This window comes from Myxocyprinus asiaticus, chromosome 18, assembly GCF_019703515.2.
Source record: "Myxocyprinus asiaticus isolate MX2 ecotype Aquarium Trade chromosome 18, UBuf_Myxa_2, whole genome shotgun sequence".
NCBI lineage: Eukaryota > Metazoa > Chordata > Actinopteri > Cypriniformes > Catostomidae > Myxocyprinus > Myxocyprinus asiaticus.
Genome location: NC_059361.1, coordinates 34,475,355 through 34,498,048, shown reverse-complemented (window position 1 = coordinate 34,498,048; position 22,694 = coordinate 34,475,355). Strand labels below are relative to the sequence as shown.

The following is a 22,694-nucleotide window of genomic DNA, read 5'->3' as shown; positions in this document are numbered from 1 at the left end:
ACTAAACCCCTGTTTTACTGGCATTTGAACTGTCATCCTTCCTTTGTTTTGTTTTTTCCTGTCTTTCACAGCCATCCACTACTGCCTCTGGCAGTGCCTTTACAGGTCCAGTTCCCCCTCCTTCCCCCATCCACCGGCGTTCTCCAATTCCCCGACCTCGCATCCCAGATGAAGATGACATGGTATCAGAGACCACCGACAGCACCATGATCATCCGCATGACTCCCCGTGTGGAGGGAGAGGAGATCCTCTCTGTGGAAGTCGCCCCTGCAGAGAGACTGGAGGTGGGCGCAGAAGAGCCAAGCAAAACTGAAGAAGAGAAGTGAGATAAAAGACAAAAGGCAATGAGAAAGAGTAGAGTAGGGATAGAAAAGCAAGCTTGAAGAAAAGCCCAGTTTGTGCAACCCTCTTGCTTTTTCGATCAGGTTCTGGAAAACATGTGCTAATTCTATATTGTCGCAGTGTTCAGAGTCCCATTTTGTCAAAATACTTTCACTGAACTTACATTTAAAGGGGTCATATTATAAGCAATCAAATTTTCCTTGATATTTTGAGATAAAACAGCTTGATATACTATGAAAAAGCTTCCCCCTCTAGTCCAAAAAAAGAGCATTTATTGAAATTGAGCTACAAATATGACTGCACTTTGATAAATACTACAACATTTACCAAATGTCCACTGAGTGGCATTAAAAGTGAGTTACATTCTTCCCTGACAGATAAGGTGTTTAATTTAATGCTCTATCAAGTTTTAAATCAACAAAACCTACCTCCCTACCCTAAACCTTAAACCTAAACCTAAACGATAGTGTCATAAAAAGCAAATATTAGATGAAAAATACAATTGCTAAAGCAACCACATCATTCTGTAGTGATTCTGTGACTCTTTTACCTTGTGTGTCAACTTGCATGCTCTTCAGGACTCCAGTCCTTTGCATTGCAAGTGCAACAGTCTATCAGTTGAGCTATCGTGGAATTTAACTGCACTCGAACAAGCTTGTAAATGTAGTTAGTTATGTAATGCAAACGTTAGTAGATTATAGTAAAAGTGTTTAGATGTCATAAGACAGCATTGTGTGAGGAATACAGCAAAAAGTAAGTGTTTATGAACTGATAATCTGCCCTTTCACTTATGATTTGTGTGAAAGGGAATAAATGTCAGTGTTGTTTTAGCACCTCAAGTGTTCATTTCACCAGGAAACTGCCATGATACATACACAAACAAGGCACGTAAAAATCATTTTGCAAAAAAGCATAGTAACATGGTTCTGTGAGACCAGGTTATAGACTGAAATGAAAAAATATATATATGATAAGACCTCTTTAAGGCCTTAGGTGTCTAGAACTAAAAAACCATTAGGGTCCACAGAACTCCCTGTGTTATGGAAAGTAACCTTGACTATTTTCCGCAGCACACTCTGCTCTAACTCCAAGACTGCTGCTCTGCACCTTATTCCAACATCACTGTCCCTTATGCTATTACCTTAGCAGAATCCTTCTGTACACACACATACACACCGATTCATATTGCAATGTTACCTATTGTTTCTGGTTAAACTGTACATGCTGACAGAATTTGTTTTCTAGTCCCATTAAATACATTGTGTTATTGTTTGAGCTATGCTGTACTCCATTGTGAAAGGTACTTTAAATCTAGTGTTACATTTATTTAATAATATGAGTCAAGTAAACTGTATACATTTGTAATATTCTCTCGGAAAAGACTTATGTTAGCTGTATCACATGGTGAAAATATGCTATTGTTTTTGTGGGTATGCAGCTAATTTGTCTAATTCACTGTAAAGAGCCCTACTTCACTGGATTTATCTGATACCCCGCTGATATGTCCATGTGTTTGGAGAAACACTCCACGTACTAATCAATTAGCAATGATTTTCACTGTTTCTAGGTCAGTTAATGCTGAACTGCTAGTGTGACTGGGCACCAAAGAATCTATAAACGGAAAGTTACAACATAGTTTTGTTTGTGTGTGGAAAATACACAGTAATGCCCTCATCATTCAGGTTTTAGACTGCCCTGATTTCTTCATAACAGGTTAGAAGATGAAGTGTGACCAGGTTTTCTCGAGCACTATCCCCTTCTTCCATTTGTCAGATAAACAGGTATTCCTGCCTCAAACTCATACTGGTTGAGCCAGTGTTGCTGTGTCGGGCTAGTCGGGACACTCAAACAAACATAGCAATGCTTTGATAGCGCCACAGGGCCACTCTGTTTGCTATTTTCAGTGAAGTCAGCCTACGAATGGCTTACTTGTAGTTATTTCATTTATTAATGAAATAAATGTTGAGTTAAATTATTCTGGAAATCATTTTGGATAAATATCATAGTAAGAGACAGACTCAGACATGCACACAGACAGGAAGGTCACCGGAAAAATGAAGAGTTTGTCATTGTTCCTCTCCTGCTCTACAAGACCAGAGGCAGGAAATATGAAAAGGCGGGAATCTGACAGACAATACTGGGTTTGGTGAAGTGACTCCTGAATGAGCATAGTTTTTACTTGTCTACATTTAAATGCAGCACACAGGGGCTATTAAGATATTTTGATTTGTATAGTGAATTCAATGAGCTACAAGCCACAAATGACTATAAATATATGAGGGATAAACTCTTGAATATAACTAAACCATAAAAATAATTAATTACATTATTTATTTATGTTTTTTCTCCCCTTTTTCTCCCCAATTTGGAATGCCCGATTCCCAATGCGCTCTAAGTCCTCGTGGTGGCGTAGTGACTCACCTCAATCCGGGTGGCGGAGGATCTCAGTTGCCCTGTGTATCTTATCACGTGGCTTGTTGAGCGTGTTACCGCAGAGACATAGTGTGTGTGGAGGCTTCATGCTATTCTCCATGGCATCCACGCACAACTCACCACGCGCCCCACCGAGAGCGAGAACCACACATTATGGTGACCATGAGGAGGTTACCCCATGTAACTCTACCCTCCCTAGCAACCGGGCCAATTTGGTTGCTTAGGAGACCTGGCTGGAGTCATTCAGAGCGCCCTGGATTTGAACTCGCGACTCCAGGGGTGATAGTCAGTGTCAGTACTTGCTGAGCTACCCATGCCCCCCATTACATTTGTTTTTGAGTGGGAACTTAAACTCTATTCATTAAAATCTGTGACCTGGCAAATAAATTAGCCATAAGATCTATAAGTTATTTCTTGGAAAGCTTTGACTTTTGTTGATATCACACCTAGGTTCCAAGTCCTTTACCATATTTTTCTAAACAAACATATGCTGTTTTTGTCTGTCAACATATGGGACAAATTCAAATTTGTCATTCTAAGAAATGTAAATGATTTGCTGCAAGTCACAATTGTTATGGAATCATGTAGGCTATTAATCACGCAGATGTTCATTGGTTGTTGATCATTTATTTTCATTGGATGATATACAGTACATTGTATCACACAATGATATATAAGCACTTATGTTTTATATACTCTAGGTTTTCTTTATCTTTTGCTCCATACATATGTATGAGAGCTCATCTTTGTACCTTCAGTTCTTTCTTCATCAAATAATAATTAAATTTATTTAATTATTTTTTGTTATTAAAGGGATAGTTCACCCAGAAATGAAAATTCTTTCATAATTTACTCACCCTCATGCCATCCCAGATGTGTATGACTTTTTTTCTTCTGCTGAACACAAATGAAGATTTTTAGAAGAATATTTCAGCTCTGTAGGTCCTCACAATGCAAGTGAATGGTGATCAGACCTTTGTAGCTCCAAAAAACACAAAGGTAGATTCCAGTGGTTTAAATCATGTCTTCTGAAGTGATCCAATAGGATGTTGGATGAGAAAAGACCCAAATATAACTCCTTTTTCACTTTACGGCTTGCCATTGCAGTCTCTTGGCACAATCATGATTTGAAGTTCAATTACACTTACTATTACTTGATGCATGTGCAGAGCATGACGATATGGAATTATCCACTTGAGTCTTGTGGAATTATTTTTATGCTTCTTTACATGCTTTTTGAGGCTTCAAAGTTTTGATCACCATTCCCTTGCATTGTATGGACCTACAGAACTGAGATATTCCTCTAAAAATCTTTGTAGAAGAAAGAAAGTCATACACATCTGGGATGGCATGAGGGTGAGTAAATGATGAGAGAATTTTCATTTTTGGGTGAACTATCTCTTTAAACTACTTTGTCTGCTAATCAGAATCAGAATGAGCTTTATTGCCAAGTATGCTTACACATACAAGGAATGTGTCTTGGTGACAGGAGCTTCCAGTACACAACAATACAAAACAGCAACAAGACAAGAAAATTGAATACAAAATTAATAAATATTGAAAAGAAAATAGACTATATATATATATATATATATATATATATATATATATATATATATATATAACACACACACACATACATACATACATACACACATACATACACACACAGACACACAGATACATACATACATACACACATACACATACGTAGTGCAAATCTAAATAAAACATTGGTTATGTACAGTGCAAGGGAATGTAATGGCAGAAAAGGTTGGATGTGTTGGATAATATAAAAAGACCAATTCACCATGCATCAGGAATGCACTTAAAAGGTGTAGGTTCTTTTGTATAAAAAGAAAGAAAGAAAGAAACATACACACACTAGAGCAGAAAGATAGAATTGCTTTAGTTATTAGGCTACATCTGTTTATTAATATACAATTTATTTGTTCTGCATTAGATTTTATAGAAATTATAGTAGAACAGCTTGGATGTACTGTAAAAGCACAGCTGTACTCTCAGTTAATTAAGGGATGTCCAACAATTCGCCACATTCAATTTATGTGGAAACTTTTATGTGTCAAATGCTCATGATAATATCTGTATAACTGAACACATTTTAACTTGTAGCTTCTGAATGAGAAAGTTCTTGTGTGTTGTTTCACAGATGTCTTCCTCATTAGACTTGGTCTGGCTGGCTGTGGCCTGTGCTCACTAATGGGATGGGAAATGCATTCCTTTTTTTTCTTGCATGAACAAGAGCGCGTGCGTCACTGGAGTCAGCTGTGCGTGTGTGTGCGTGCTCGCGCGTTGATATAGGCGTGTGCGGGGTTTTTTTTTTTTTTTTTTTTTTACTTCATGAGACACCGCTAAACTCTTTTGAACAGTCTCATAAAACTCTGCTTTTCAACAAGGACATAAAAGAGTGGAGTAATTAAACTGGAAGGAAACGGGTTAAGGAGGAAACAGAGTGGCGAGGAAGGAGTTTGGTGTGCTGGCCTGAGACGTAAGCACATTCTTGAATCAAAAATGCGTTCATACTGCTGCTATATTTATAATTATGTGAAAGCGTCGTATACTGGAAGCATGCCGACGTTGTTTGCCGAATAGAAGTCTTTAACAAGTCACTCTGTTAGGATTGTGCATGAAAGTAGCCAATGCCGTTTCGCTTCGTAAACTTTGTAAAAGTAAGTAGCTATCAGGTGCACTTTTGGGACAAAAATGAATGACCGGTGAACCTGTTATCTGTATCATTTAGAACATCTTGAAGCATAAACTGTATATTATGTGTTTAAAATGAAAATATCTGTTTGATTTCTTGGAAGAGAGACATAAGGAGTTAGCTGGATTCTGTCAAATATAAACCGTTATTATGTCCTTATAGCCCTGCTTTTATCTTTTTAAACACTGTATTTGTTGGAAACCGATGGATTATTCTTGAAATGCCGGTTATTATCGGGTGTGCCCGACAGACGAGTCAGCGGATGTTCTATGAATATCACTGAAGTCTGATGTTGGTTTGGACTTGGGTTAAATAATAGCTTAGGTCGTCGCGCATCATTAAAAGAGATGAAGTCGTGCATGTCCAGTAGATGTTTTGTACCCTATAGTGCGCTTTGTTGTTATAAGCTGTCTAAGCAGTTGTTTATGTTAAAGCTATTCCTAGAGGCCGTTCCCACTGACGGAATGGAACAGAGCTCGGGGGTCTCGCGACCAGTGCTGTTAGTCATTCTGACCTGCGTCTGACTCGTGCATGTAGACAAGCAATTTATTAAAGCGTTGACGGTTGTCGCGTCGCGTGCAGTGTTGATGGGTTAATGCATAGACGGGTTGGGCCGCCTCATCCGGTTCGTGTTTTCTCATGTCCCCTTACACCCTGAGGTATAGCTACATTCCTCACTTAAGAGTCAGTGAGAACAGATTGTGGCACTGTGTTGTTCATTTGTATGGATGTCCGTCTTTATCTGTCTTTATGCGCCCATGCCTGAGGCAAATGAAGCTGTCCAATATCATTTCTATCCATGGCGTGTGGGGAAAAATGAAATGTTCTTTATGGTTACACTGGAAAAGGTGATTTTGTGGTGAAGTAAATATAGCAAAAAAGATTAAGTTCTTTCTTCATTGAATAAGTTCAAGTGTGAACTTGAAAATATTAAGTAAATTCTACATTTGTAGGCTGCTCCATTCAAACATGCTCTAACTCATTGGCTCCCAACCCTGTTCCTGTTCCTGGAGGCCCGCCAACACTACACATTTAGGATATCTCCCTAATCAAACACACCTGATTCAACTCATCAGATCCTTAATGGAGACTCAAAGACCTCAAGACCTGAACTGGGTGTGTCAGAAAATGGAAATATACAAAATGTGCAGTGTTTCCCTCCAGGAATAGGGTTGAGAACAACTTCTCTATCTTATAAGCAAATATAAGTATTGATTGTTTATTTTCTTTACAATGTGTCATCATGTAGGCCGTCAATCTTAGAGTAGAAAACCTTGTCATATTTATTCACTAATTTGAGTAAACTTCACAGGTAAATGGAGTAAGTCAATTTTACTTAACTTTTTGAATCTGGTGTTCCCAGCAGGCACCAGACTTGAATAATGTATGAGCTTGGATTTACAAGTTTATTTACACCATTTTTATTGTTGTAACATTTGGTAACTTCTTGTTTTGTGAAGTCTGAAGTAAATTTTCTACTCAAAATTACCCGTTCATGGTCGAAACAAATCTGTTGAATGTTACTGTGTGCACCAAGTGTTGAGGTCTGTGTGCGCAGCTCTGTATCTTCTTTCAAGTAATAGTTAGTAATGCGAGGTGACGTTGTCTTAGTAAATAAACTACATAGCATGCATTAAGCTTCCCTGTGGAAGGCTTCCGTATGTAAACGTGTTTATAAGGGAAGCTCAAAATGTGGAATGTTCGTTTAAATTTTACTAAGTTTATAGATGTGCCATGCAGTTAAATTTAATCAATATTATGGCATGATGTTAAGTAGATTTTACTTAAGTTTATACCATTAAAATGTGACAACATAATTTTTTTTTAACAATCATTTTAGGTATTTAAATGAAAGTGTTTAGGTGCTGTTACTGGTCACAGTTCTGCTTTTTGCACCATTTGAATCACCTATTTTTGCAGTTCACTTAAATGGTCTTTTAGTGTGACAGAGTTGAGGTCATAAAACTAAACATATATCGGGCTCGTTATTATACAAAAATATAAAATATTATTTAAATAGTTTACGATTAATTAACATATTATTGACACTGTCACTGCTTGGCATGTTATCTCAGTACCCATTACATAATTTTGCATTTAAAATGAACATTTCTAAAACGACAATGGCTGTAACTACTTAATGTTTAAATAATTGTAATATCACCTTCAATTTAGGTAAGTCATATGTAATATGAAGTATTTCTTAATTACCATAATTGTATATTAGCTAATTATATTATTATTATTATTATTATTATTAGTTCAACTTTGTAAACAACTGAACTCCTCCAGGCAAGGCAGCCTGAGACAACCCGTCACACCATTTACTTCATACTGGCTTCTTCACAAGTTTACAGATGTTACATAATTGTCATGATTTGAAGCAGATCCTCTATTCAAGAAACCAGCTCAAGCCAGCAGATGGCGCTATGTTCCTCTGTCTCATTCTTAAATGTGGTGCTTTTGGTGTACAGTAAGTTTGACCTGCCTCCAGTGCGAAGTATTGTGCATTATATTCAGTATTCCTAAATGTGCAATATCTTTGCTGTGGGTACAAGGGTAAGCTTTTCTAAGTGATTTGACTAGAAATAAAAGATCATTCATTAGTCTAAAATGTTAAATTACAACGCACAGTTGATAGAAGCCTTATCATGGGTGTCATATGTTAGGCCACCCATTGAGTGACTAATATTTGTCTGAACAGCCTAAAATACTCTGTTGGTTAAGAAGCTTTGATTTCTTTTTATATTGAACCCTTTGGCAGTATATGGGCAGAAGTAAACTTTGTAGACTGCTTCTGTAAAGGAAACATGTGTAAACCAGATGCCAGACGCTCAAAACACGGCTGTCTCTCTCACCACATTCATGGATGTATACGCCTCTATGCCTCAATGGAGAGTCTGACTCACTCATGAAGTCATTGCTTATTGTCAGTAGAATGGGCAGAACCTACGTTTCGGCTGTTTTACTTTTTATAGTTTATATGGATCTCACCATTCTGACCCGAACCGCAGAGACCAGTATTCTGTAAAGAAACCAGTTTCTTGAAAAACGTATGCACAGATTGGACAAAGACACAAGTTGAGGTATTATATCATACATTAGTGGATATGAACCCTATAATTTTTGGGTTTCCCACCCTTTTCGTTAATCTGTAATTTCATCCTAAAATAGCACACACTGAAGGTATTGTATGACAGCCAAGCTAAATTCAAGGCTCCGTGGACACTTACTGAGAGGTTGTATAAGTTTGTTTCGCCTCTGCTGACTTTTCCTTTCTCGACACACTGTCTCTGTGCATTAATTGTGAGGGCTTGAAAGAGAGTGCTGGCAGCTGTCAGCTTTTTCTAATCCCCCTGCTCACTTTGCTGAAATGAAGAGCTGCATATTTATCTCTAAGCTGCTTAACTGAGGTGGTCATGTTTGGCTTACCTGTGTTGCATACCTGAGTGTCTGCATGTCACCTATCAATGTCTATTCATTGATATACTACCAAACCAATTTTAGAAACACTTGGCTGAATTGTTTAAGATCTTAAAAACCTTTGCATAACTACATTTCTTTACATAACTACAATTATGAAGAAGGAAAAAAAAAAAAGACATTTATGTGTTGGACCAGATGAAGGAAAGCAGCCACCAAGTCCCCAGCATACATGGAAACTCTGTTTAAAAAGCATCCCCAGTGGATTAAGTTAGTTGAGAAAATGTCCAGTGTGCAGAGCTTTATTCTGGGCAAAGGCTGGGTGGCTACTTTGAAGCTAAAATATAACATGGTTTTGATTAACATTTTCTAGTTCTTGAAAAATCCCCACACTTCCATTTGTATTATTTCATAGTTTTGATGACTTTACTCTTATTCTAAAATGTGTTTAAAATAATGTTTTTCCAAATTGATTTCTGTGCTTTATTTCAAAACAGTGTGCTTAGTTATACAGTAATCCATCCTTTGTTCTATCTTATTATTGGTTACCATTTTTAATGTACCTTGGCCAGCTGATATTGTGAAACATTGAGCTGCCCTGCTGTCTACTGCCTACATCGGGCTTTAGTAGGTGGCTGCCAAAGTATACTTCGGTCTGACGTGAATGTTGAGTGTCCATGTACAGGACGCGTGGCGCATATCTCATCAGCAGAGAGCTCGAGCACTGAATGCACGCAGCCCGAACGTGCAGAATGCGCATGAGCCTGGAATTATTTGCACTTATTAGTGGATCCACAAGGTGGCAACACTCGCATTTGAGCTATTGTTGTCACAAAGAAGCACAAGAAGATGATGTAATCACCGCTAAACAACTGGAGATGAAGGCAAAAACAACAACAGTGGATGTGCAAGTCAAGTGCGTGTGTATGTGGAGGTCTGGAGATACCTGTGTTTTTGTAACTCAAGTCTGAAGGAAAATAAAGACACCTTTTGTGGGTCTAAACTCCTGAAGAGAAATAGTCTGGTGTTTCAAAGCAGTCATAGCGCACATGCGCCAACCACCTGTGTATGCGTTGTAAAGTTGGAGTATACTTTGACAGGCTCGTGTTCACGTCAAATTGGAAGTATACCTAGGGCTTAAAGCTGCATCTAAACTGTCATGGAACCTCATTAATGACTTACTAGAAACACTTCACGTTTCTGTGTTGTTTCAAATTCATTTTTCAAAAATCAAGTTTAATAGCGGAATTCCTGTATAATAAAGAACTACGCTACCTTTGAATACTAAAGAGAAAAGATACAATTGGAGAGTTGCAGAAAACAAACTGCGGTAAAAGAGCTTTGCGGCTACAGACCACATCCATGACGTGATGTAAATGACTCAGTTGAGTTGGTCTCAAACTTCTTGTATGTTTGTATACTATATACTGAATATACTTTTGATTTTAAGCTGTTGATTATACTCAATAGTTTTATACACTCACTGAGCTTTATTAGGAACACCTGTACACCTACTTATTCATGCGATTATCTAATCAGCCGATCGTGTGGCAGCAGTGCAATGCATAAAATCATGCAGATACGGGTCAGGTGCTTCAGATAATGTTCGCATCAACCATCAGAATGGGGAAATAATGTGATCTCAATGATTTCAACCGTGGCATTATTGTTGGTGCCAGATGGGCTGGTTTGAATATTTCTGTAACTGCTGAGCAGAATAGCATCTCAGAATGCACAACACGTTGAACCTTGAGGCGGATGGGCTACAACAGCAGAAGACCATGTCTGACACTTTATTAGGACTGTAGTGTTCCTAATAAAATGCTCAGTGAGTGTATATTTCCATAATTTTTTATTTGTTTACACCATTCTCAATGCTACATGGGATTGTAGTTCATGTTCATGCATTACAACAGTTTTGTACCTTTGTCTTTTTGTCTGATTTTCAAATACTTTTTTTGTATCAAATCAAAGCTTGTAATCTTGTGATTCATCGAGAGCCATTGCAAAGGCATATTGTGGCTGTTTATACTGCCTTACTCTGATATCTGCCTTATTGTTTTATTTTTATTCCTAAGAAGTGTATCGACATCATTTAGGTGTTCATTCACCCAACATTTAATAAGTTTATGGCTTGCACACAATAAATTCTTGTTTACGCCTAACAGTGGATCTAGAAAATATACACCTTTTCCAACTATTATTGTAGTTCAAATCTTGGAGTATTGAATCACAACATATGAATTTGTAAGCAATAAACACATTGTATGCATTTACTTGTATTATTTAATATTGTATGTGAATATTAAGATTTTTTTTACTATGATAACTTGAATCTCTTGGTAGCGTGTCTACATAGATATAATTATGTTGATTGTGAAGACATTTTTGCGCAATAAAAAAAATAATTTTTATATATATATATATATATATATATATATATATATATATATATATATATATATATATATATATATATATATATAATATACACATACACGCACTGGCGGCCAAAAGTTTGGAATAAAGTACATATTTTGCTCTTATTGAAAGAAATTGGTACTTTAATTCACCAAAGTGTCATTCAACTGATCACAATGTATAGTCAGGACATTAATAACGTGAAAAATTACTGTTACAATTTGAAAAAACATTTCAGAACTTCCTAAACTACTTCAAAGAGTTCTCATCAAAAAACATCCTCCATGTGCAGCAATGACAGCTTTGCAGATCCTTGGCATTCTAGCTGTCAGTTTGTCCAGATACTCAGGTGACATTTCACCCCACACTTGCTGTAGCACTTGCCATAGATGTGGCTGTGTTAGTTGTACATCTGGCCTTCCACATCTCTTTCTGTCCTTGTTAGAGCCAGTTGTCCTTTGTCTTTGAAGACTGTAGTGTACACTTTTGTATGAAATCTTCAGTTTTTTTGGCAATTTCAAGCATTGTATAGCCTTCATTCCTCAAAACAATGATTGACTGACAAGTTTCTAGAGAAAGCTGTTTCTTTTTTGCCATTTTTGACCTAATATTGACCTTAAGACATGCCAGTCTATTACATACTGTGGCAACTCAAAAACAAACACAAAGACAATGTTAAGCTTCATTTAACAAACCAAATATCTTTCAGCTGTGTTTGATATAATGGCAAGTGATTTTCTAGTACCAAAGTAGCAATTTAGCATGATTACTGAAGGATATTGTGTTGGAGTGATGGCTGCTGGAAATGGGGCCTGTCTAGATTTGATCAAAAATGACTTTTTTCAAATAGTGATGGTGCAGTTTTTTACATCAGTAATGTCCTGACTATACTTTGTGATCAGTTGAATGCCACTTTGGTGAATTAAAGTACCAATTTCCTTCCGAAACTGCAAAATCTGTACATTATTCCAAACTTTTGGCTGCCAGTGTGTGTGATTTTATATATACTGTATTTATTAGGGGTGTAACGGTTCAAATTATGTCACGGTTTTGGTACGGTTCAGTATTAGCAATGTTCAGAAAAAACAAAATATTACTGCCAAATTAAAAAAAACAAACAAAAAAAAACACTATTTGGTAACAAACACTTCAACAGGTTTGCCCTTAATGAAAATCATTGTTTTACAGTAACCATAGTTTAACTATGGTATTTGTAGTAAAAACATAGTAATCACAATCAACATGGTTACTGTCATGTTTACAGTATATAGTAGTGTGCAGTTTCGGCTCATCAGCGGCTCTGTGTGTGCCACGTGCTATCTTTCCCCGGTGATTTTGCCGTAATTACCAGTATACAGCACTCGCGAACAATGTCTGCAAACAGTGCCTGTTTTGTAAAAGTTTTTTTTGACCATCGCTGTTGTAATTGACTGCAAAAAGAAAATGTTTCCATACAGGAAACCTGAATAACACAGGGGGCTTCTCTATCAGCAGCTCGTTTTCTCCACTTGCCTTTTTCAACTACACATAACGCTTGCAGAACAGTGATGTCATCTAGTTGACCCACGTAAAACACAGACTGAGCGTATCCATCTACAGATCTATTCAGGTGTATTAGGGGAGGTGGTAACTGTGCATGTCTATTTGATGCTTTATTTTCTTCGCAAAACCTTGTGCTCCAGATGCGTCAATAAACTTGACCGCGGTGCCAATGCTTACAGAACCATGGGTGGCGAACGAGAACCGATACACCCCTAATATATAATTTTATGTTTTTTTATTTATTTATTTATTTATTTTTTATGACATCCTACCCTGCAGTTCAGTATTATGTCCTGTCCACCTCTTTGGTAACCTTTTTTGTGCTTTGTCATCTTGGAAAGTCAACTTGATATCTAGCCATATTTTATCCTTTTTTATGGTTTCTCCTGTAACTGTGCTGTAAATTGCAGCACTATCTTTTTATAACCCTTATTGTAACTTTCATTGGTTTTGTCCCACACAACTTTCACTTATGTAAAAAAAAATAAATAAAATTTTTTTAAACTGCATTCCCTTGAATTCCAGCACAGGCATGATAGTAGGTTTAATTATATTACATTAAACATGTTTAAAGGTTGATTATCACAGGAAATTATTTCAACTCGTTGCACAGTTTTTTTTTTTTGTTTTTTTTTTAAGCAAATACATGGTTATAGTAAGACACTTACAATGGAAGTAAACAGGGCCTGCACATTAAGATTTTAAAAGCAGAAATGTGACTCATATTTTGGAAGGATAGTGGTTAACCGTCAGTTTCCCGGAAGAAATGTGGTCGGAAAAAAGTCTTGAATGACCGTGATCGGAGATCACTAAAACGCTTGAAGTCACATCATAAAATTCTACAGTAGAACTCATGGCTATGTTTAATAGTGAAAGTAAAAGCATTCATACAAGCACAGTGCGACGAGAACATACAGGATTGGGACTACATTGGAACAGCTGTTTGGTCACAAGAAAGCCACTTGTTAGTGAGGCTAATCGGAAAAAACAACTTCAATTTGCTAGGGAGCATAAAGATTGGACTGTGGAGCAATGGAATAAGGTCATGTAGTCCAGATTTACCCTATTCCAAAGCAATGTGTGCGTCAGGGTAAGAAGGGAACCACATGAAGTGACGCATCCGCCATGCATAGTGCCCACTGTACAAGCCTCTGGAGGCAGTGTTATGATCTGGGTTTGCTTCAATTGGTCAGGTCTAGGCTCAGCAACGTTATGCAGCAATAAAATGAAGTCAGCTGACTACCTGAATATACTGAATGACCAGGTTATCCCATCAATAAATTATTTTCCCCAGGCATATTCCAGGACGACAATGCCAAGATTCATCAGGCTCAAATTGTGAAAGAGTGATTCAGGGAGCATGAGGAATCATTTTCACACATGAATTGGCCACCACAGAGTCCTGACCTTAACCCCATTGAAGTCTTTGGGATGTGCTGAAGAAGACTTTACAAAGTGCTTCGACTCTCCTGTCATGAATGCAAGATCTTGGCCAAAAATTAATGCAACTCTGGATGGAAATGAATGTTGTGACGTTGCATAAGGTTGTCGAAACAAGTGCTTTTTATCACACTATACGTCTCATGGTGATGCATATAGTGTTTAAGTAGGTGAGACTGGGGGCAGTTGTAACAGGGGTCAGTTGTATAACTGCTATTTACTCCAATCAGGAACAAGCTGCCACTGCACATGTATATCCACAATAAACCCCTTTTTTCATGCTGAGGAACAGTTACAACTGACCCCATTGATGTGTTTAAAAGCTGTGCGATGACAGAATTGATAAAATTATATAAACTGAAAAATGTATTTGAGTGTAAATAAATACTGCATAATCTGATTAAGCTTTACTATTTATATATTTTAGTTCCACAATTTGCCATTCTTTGAGTACCATGAGAGCTACTCTTGCCCCTGTAATCAGTGTTGGTGTAGCAAACAATGGGCACACAAGGATACACTATTGGCAGTGCAATATATGTATGTCACAGATATCAGATTGAATATATGCACTGAAAACTCTCAATTTTATGTTGTTTTCACATGTTTGCCAACCATTCACCCCTGTTGTAGTTGTTGTAGTTTAATTCCTTGTTTATCTTTTTTGCTTACCCAAACATAGAAAATAAAATCAATTGCAATATAGTGGTGTGAAAATTGTGCACAAAATGACTCAAGATATGTCTGGGTCAAGATAGGCAAGTCTGTTTGTGAGACATCACATGACAATCAGCCATCGAGTCTTTGTGTAATGCTGCATTTCAAATAGCTCTTAAATTGCTGTTTGAAAGAAATAAGTGGTTCTTCTGGTAATAAATATGGTGCAATATATACGAGTCCTTTACTCCCTGCATGGATGTAAAATTTTTTGCATCTTTCACAAACCGGCTTAATGAAACTAGATGTCACAATTGACTCCATACTATGTAAACTGACCCTGTGGTCGGTGCCAAATGTAACATTTCACTTGCTTGACTTTATTTAGAATATTTTCAAATTATCTTCATTTACATGGTAGAAATATTTGGTTGGTGTGAGTACCTAATTAACAGACAAATGTACCTCTTTTATGACAGAAAATTGTTGGTGTCGCTTGTTTGGATTATGAGATTGACCCCAAAATGTTAAACATGTTAAAACTAGGGCTGTCAATTTAACACGTTAATTATATTAAAAATAATGCCTTAAAAAAATCTTCGCAATTAATCAAGTCCTTGGACCGCAATAAGGAATATTCCTACCATCAAAGCAATTCAAGCTTGAAGTACTAACTGTTTTCTCCAGGGGGCAGTAAGCGAAACTCCAGCTGTACAGGCAACAGGCAGCTTATACAGAGAACAAACCACACTCACCGACAGCACAACACGAGGATGTGTTCTTGCATTCAAACACTTGGAGCGCAAATCCGAACACAGGGATCTCAAGACGTGTTTTTATAAGTTTAAAACTACATGTAACTTGACACAGCGACCTAAAAATGATATATTTATGATGCAACGCAACCAAAGAAAGATATTCCAAAAGCATCCATCTGAGGCATCAATTCACCAAAAGCCAAGGTATGGCAGGTTTCTATGACATCATCCAATCTTACCACCTCGCGTGACCGCTTCAAATCAAGTCCCACATATTTTCATTCCTGACCCTATCAATACGCGCTGCAGCAGCCATCCTCAAATATCACACTAAAGCACCTCTATACACACCATAAATACTTAATTGAAGAGCATGACTGGTTCAAAAACATAGTGTACACATTGAAGCCATATGACAAATTCAAATGCAAGCATAGGTAGAAAAACAGTAGAGAGAAAAAACAACCAAAATGCTGTTAACAACAACATTAGCATTAAAATACAAACGCATGTCTAAAGATGAATCGGCTCTGTTCATTACCTAGCATATTAAACTATTGCTGTTAAAGCCTAGTTGTACCTTATGATGATCTTGATTTCATTTTATTAGAAAGGCAATCATTTAATCAATTAAGGGGTAGCGTCGATGCCTTAAATTGGAAAAGTCAGTAACGAGCTCCTCCAAATTTAAGGACTTTACAACTGCAGGTTCAACAGCCATCAGCATCAGGTCATTTAATCTGTCATCAGTCATGGTGGTCCGCAAGTAATTCTTGACCCGTTTCAACAGAGAAAAATCTCTCATTTGATGCAGTGGAGACTGGCAATGTCACAGCAATCTTGAATAATTTTATCAACTCTGAAAATGCAACTGGTAATGTGCTCAGTTTTGCAAGGGCTGGCAAAATGCTTGTGTCATTCTCATCTTTCAGTTCAAAGTCTAGAAAGACTTTAGCAGTTTTGATCAGGGTTTGAAGCAGTGTCGTCAATGTGCTTGTCATAAATTTTGGCAAACTTTTCGATCTTATTCGCATTCATAAAATCGGGAGACGAACGATTAAATGCCTGGACAGCATCAATTAGGTCTTCGTTATCTGTGAAGCATCGATTAAACTCACTGTTAAAACGGTCAAGTACTTCAAAGTGCAGCCTTTTCTCTCAATCCTGTGGGCTGTCTGTTGGTGTTTGGCCACTGGTTGACCCTACTATAAAACCCGCTAATGCTCTGGACACATTTCGTATTCGAGCAGGCCGTGAGAGAGGTGCGTCTAAAGACAGGCCTGCTTCTGTGGCAAATGCCTTTGCTTCGCTAAATGTGTTCTGCCACTCAGCATCTATACCTCAAATATTCTGTACTTCTAATAAGAGTTGCCACTGTTGTGATAGCAATACCTACTTCTTGAAGTTGTTTGGACAATCCATAAGTCAAATTTAAGGCTTTCTCTAGAACATGCTGACGTACAACAAAAGAAAATGTCTGCATCTTCGTTCTGAGGCCATCTGCTTCCACAGATCCCTCTGCATTGGTCTCGGAATTGGCCTCCAGCACAGCTAATACAGCCTCATAGCATAACTTAATTTTTTGCTGTGCCCTATACCAATACAACCAACAAGTAGTACAAGTGCGCACCAAGTTCAATACTTGCTGTCCTAGGTGCACCTGCGCCTCTACGAAAAGCATGCATCTGGTATTGTTGTTTGAAATAAAAGAAAGTGTTTGTACAATGCTGAAAAACTTAGACAACTCAGGTATTTCAGTTACAGAGTTCACAAGCACAAGATTTAACCGATGTGCAAAATTGTGGATGTAAACAACGTGCGACAATTCTTGACGTATTAGCCTGTACTCCACACACGTTACCTCGCATAGCACTTGCTCCATCAAAGCACTGCCCAATGCACATCTGGAGGTTATGAACGAGGCCAGAGATTCTGCACACAGGTCATTCATGTGAAATTTCCCAATGGCACGTTCATTTACCACCCCCTTATGGACATATCGGCGCAATATCGCTAATTGCTCTTTTTTTTTTCTTCTAATAAGTCTTTTGTTTCATCCACTAAAATAGAGAAATATTGTGCTTCCTTCACTTCAGTGATTATTACTTTCTTTTTTTCTCCAATAACCCTAATCATATCATTCTGAGACTCTGGGGTTGTCCATACTTGTGATCCAATTTGGTTTTCAGATCTTTACTATTTGATGCAATAACATCCAAAAGTTCCAGGAAATTTCCCTTATCAGCACAAGCTTTCTCATTGTGGCCACGGAATGGGAGTCCCTGTCGCCCTAAAAATGATGTAATTTGTAATAGTTTTATCATGTTCTTTGTTTTCTAGTACCTCCGACAATCTGTTGGCATCAATTTGACTGGCAATCGAATCTTTACGTCCACTGACCACAGCCCTGAACTCAGACCATGCTAATACAGCGTTTCTGTGTCTCTTGCTGTCATTGTGCTCCAGAAGATTCTTTTGCATATTTTTCCAACATCTGTATCCATGGCCAATGAAAACACGTTTCCCTTGTCTGTCTCCAGCAACAGTTGAAACCCCGGTGAAATGGCAAAACAAAAAATTGCATCATGTGACACTGAATATTCCAACTGGTCATAGCTTTTATATACACTGCCATTTGAAAGTCTTCCGTTTTTAAAGGGGAACTGGGTTAGACAAGGCTGCACAGGGTCATCTATTTTATTTGCACTGTCAACTCTTTGCGGGGATGTCGCAATGTCATTGGGCCTGGTAGTTGATTGGTGAGGTAGCTGTTCCTCCATAGAGGTTTTGAAGTTAGTGCTGACAGTCACCTCTTCTGGCCTGGGGTCGGGGATACCGGTGCCGCTGTCATTGCTTTCATCAAAGAGCCCAGAATTGCCAGCACTGTTGCATGATGATGTTTCACAGCAGTCACTTGTTGTCTTTTGAAGTATGTATTTAGTGATGCTTGTTTCCTTTTTTTTTTTTTTTTTTTTTACATGTTCACCTCACTTACATCTGTCACGTAATGGTGGGATAATAGCACTGTTTCTGTGTTTGCGCGATGGCTGTTGGAAGCAGGTTCACAAAATCAGCCACACCCACACAGACTGCTGTGGCATGTCTCTGGCATCAAGACCTGAACATGATTCATTTGCTTTACTTTTTATTAAACAATCAGAATTTATTTGTGACACAAATTTTTTTAACTTGGTTAATCCTGTAATGAAAATATATTACTTTTGCATAGACTTTACCAGGCAGCCAAGGTATGGCAGCCGCCATACGCAACTGATGCCCCTGCATTGACACATCCTTAGACAAGCCCTCATAAAATAAATCTCGGACTGATGGACAAATTCAATTGCAAAATGGATTGCTATGAACTGTAAGCCAATGATTGGCTTTTATGTTCAATAATATGGAAATAAACTATATATATATATATATGTTTATTTTTATTATTTTTTTTTTTTTTTTTTACATTTTAGAATAAAAGTCATCAAAACTATGGAACAACATAAATGGAACTACTGGAATTATGTTGTGACTAAACAAAATACAAAATAAATCAAAACTTATATTTTAGCATCTTCAAAGTAGTCACCCTTTGCCTAGAATTTGCAGAAATGTACTCTTGACATTTTCTCAACCAACTTCTTGAGGTATCACCCTGGGATCCTTTTAAACAGTATTGAAGAAGTTCCCATCTATGTTGGGCACTTATTGGCTGCTTTTCTTTATTATTTGGTCCAAGTCATTGATTTCAAAAACTTTATTTTTTTGTAATTAAATTTTAGTTTTGTAATGAAATAAATTAATATGATGGCACAATTATATTTTTGTCTACAAAACTAATTTCAAACATTTAAGCATACGCCTTCAGATCAAAAGATTTTTAAGATCATGAGAAACATTTCAGTCAAGTGTTTCAAAACTTTTGACCGGTATTGTGTGTGTGTGTGTGTGTGTGTGTGTGTGTGTAATTATATATATATACATTTGTAATCATTTAAATATAACAATTTATAATTATTTTATCATATAAAATAATTGTTATTTGAGGGGCTTTCTACGCAAATATTTATATATGTGATTAATTGCGATTAATTTTATTAATTGGCATACCATGTAATTAATTTGATTTAGAAATTAATCGATTGACAGCCTTAGTTAAAACTAACCCCCGTCTCCCTACTGTTTACTTTCATTGTAAGTGCCTTACTGTAATCAATTAATTTTTATTTATTTTTTTAAATTTTTTTGCTTTTTGAGGGTCAACTCTGAATTATTTTCCCTGGTAATCAATATTATGCCACAAATGCTGATGATAGAGCTTAAACATTGCTTTAAACTGCAATTTAGTCTGACCATTAACTGCTGTGTTGGTTACTTGGGTTAGAACTGAATAAGAGCAATGAAGGCTTGTTTTTCTGTGAGTTAAAATATGTGACCCATCCTCTATGTGACATGCTTCTAAAATGGGTAATGAACCAGAAGATGGTCTATTGTCAATTTTTATACACACTTGGGGAACATGGCATACATTCTTTAAGCAGTGATTGAGTTCCAGCACAAGGGTGCAGTGATCTGTTATGACCACAAATCATAATTCAGACCCCATGATTCACACTGTCAGTTCTCACTGTGAGGTAATCAAAGGGTTGCCCATCACCATGGAGTTATTGTTATACAGTAGAGGCATGATGGACTAGGGTTATTGTCAGTAATGAAAACCAAATAAAGACTTTTAATAAAATGAAAAGAAAAACCAAACATAATTTGAAAAACTGAAATTAAACTGAAATAAATTTGTGACTCCAAAACTAAAACTACTGACATACTAAAACTAAACTGCTAGCAAACACTTTTATAAAAAAAAAAAAAAAAAAAAAAAAAAAAAACTAAATTTAAAAGGACAATCTAAAAATAAAGTTGAAACTAATAATTAAATAAATGCAAAACTATAATAACCCTTTAGTGAACATGCTTAAAAGATGCAGTGCAACACATTTATCCCACTGTGGCAATGACCCATCATGGACAAGCTGACAAGTCATGGACAAGTGCTCTGCACTGCATTCAAAATAGACATAGTTTTTGAATTCTTTCCTTCCCTCTCTTTTTGCATAAATGCAAACAGTCGTTACATCATCAGCTATGAGATGGTTGTGCTTAAATCTGTACTGCAGTGACAGATGGACAACATGAGAAAAGGGAGGGGTCAAGGATGAACATGTTTTTTCTCTCAGTGGAGGTGTGGGACATCACCCGCAGTGCACGACCGGCCAGACTATGAATGTTTGGATTTTGCCCAGTATTATGGACCACAAACTGGGAGAAAGTTCAGACCATCAACAAGAATTATAAAAGAGGGAGCGTCCTGACCTGTGAGAATTTTACCCCACCATCAAACGACTGTAAAAATACAATAAAACCATTAGTGACTCGAGGAGACGAAGATTAATTCAACATCAGCTTTTGCCAAAGGGAGATTACAGCTCTGTTTGGATGAAAATTTTTATGATTGTTCACTGGAATGTTCAGATTTCTCTGGAATAGACCTGTAGTCTTATCAAAGACAAATTCATCACTGGAAGTTCTCCAAAGAAGAGGCATTGAGATTGCAGGAGAGGACGTGAAATTTAAAAGGGAGAATGCAAACATTCTGAACCATTTCCTGGGTAACAAACAATAGTGATCTATTGTTCCACAAGTGTTTGCGTGTGCCTGTACATTGGCATACATGACTTTGTTTATCAGGGTGTGTCTGTATTGATGTGTGTCCAGGTTAGTTGAAATGGCTTTTGTGGGGTATAAAAGCAGGTGCGCATGAGTCCGTCCACCCTCATCCTCTCAAGCGAGAGCTATCTCATTTGCTGATCAAATCACAAACAGATTATCAGTCTAAATGAGCATTAGAAGAACTCCGCTTAAAGGCATGTGAATCTTCAGTTCAGTGTGACTGTCTAGGACTGGAATCAGTGCAATCTTAAGGACTTGCTTTTCAAGCAAATACAGCAAAGATCTGTATATAAAAGACTCAAAAGGCTACAGTAAAGAACTTTAAACTTTCCAAACAGATTGCATGGACTATTGCTTGTTTGGAATTTTCCTTGTTTAATTAACTTTGGAAGATCATGTGATTTATCTGCATCAAACTTAACAGAAAAGCTCAGCTGTCCATGATTGCAACAGTTGATATCACTACTGTAACTTCAACCGGAAGATAGTGATCGGCGCTCATGACGATCCTGAAACAGGAGAATTCAGAATGTCTTTTAAACGACACTCCATCTCTGATTGAGATTGAATGTGTTGGGCAACCCAATCTTGACTGTTTTAGTGAGCATCATCATGTATGTATTGTGCACCTTGGTGTTTCTGTCTCTTCACAACCTCTTCAAGAGACCTAAGGTCCTGGAGCCCACAAAACATGAGACTGAAGAGCCCACAAAACATGAGACTGAAGAGTCCCCCAAGCTGGCCAGCCCGGATGCAGCAAAATTGAGGTTCAAGAAGAGAGCCAAGCACCCCTGGCCTGGAAGTTCTGGAGCGTTACAGACCTCAAGCGTCTCTAGACGCAGTGGCTTTGAAAGTTGCCTGGATAGAATACCAAGCAGACCAAGAAAAAGCAGAGCAGTACACCTTGAGAACGTGCATGACAGGAGGAAGAATGCACAGGTAAGAATGAAGACGAGGGGATAGAGGAGGAACGTAGGTCCTCTATGCCTTTAAAGATTGTTCTTGAATGTGGGGCATATACACACATTTTGGGATTGGTTTACACTGCTTTATACTCTGTAAAACACAATGAAGATCACCAAGCAATAAAGTTTACTGTTGTTAGTATTTGTGATTTGGTTGATCTGTGTAGTTCATGAGGTTTTCATAGAGAGTTGCACAGAATTATGCCAACAGAACAGTTCCTGCTGTCTGACAGCAGTTGGAATCCCTCCATTTAATCCAAAATA

The 22,694-nt window shown here is 37.5% G+C and overlaps 1 protein-coding gene and 1 pseudogene across 4 annotated transcripts in view; both read left to right on the top strand.

Moving 5' to 3' along the window:
• Positions 1-2,457, top strand: part of LOC127455777 (cyclic nucleotide-gated cation channel beta-3-like) — a 59,487-nt pseudogene extending 57,030 nt beyond the window's left edge.
• Positions 2,458-5,118: 2,661 nt separating this feature from the next.
• The window catches only part of LOC127455742 (kinesin-like protein KIFC3), a 63,001-nt gene continuing 45,425 nt past the window's right edge, over positions 5,119-22,694 (top strand). The window contains exon 1 of one of the 4 annotated variants that reach the window (XM_051723837.1): positions 5,119-5,284. Coding sequence is in view for 3 of the 4 variants with exons in the window: in XM_051723836.1 (XP_051579796.1) it covers positions 22,078-22,404 (327 nt within the window). In the remaining variant the exon portion in view is untranslated. Of the gene's footprint in view, positions 5,285-20,040; positions 22,405-22,694 lie in introns of those variants that run through there. The other 3 variants (XM_051723836.1, XM_051723834.1, XM_051723835.1) reach the window with 3 other exon arrangements.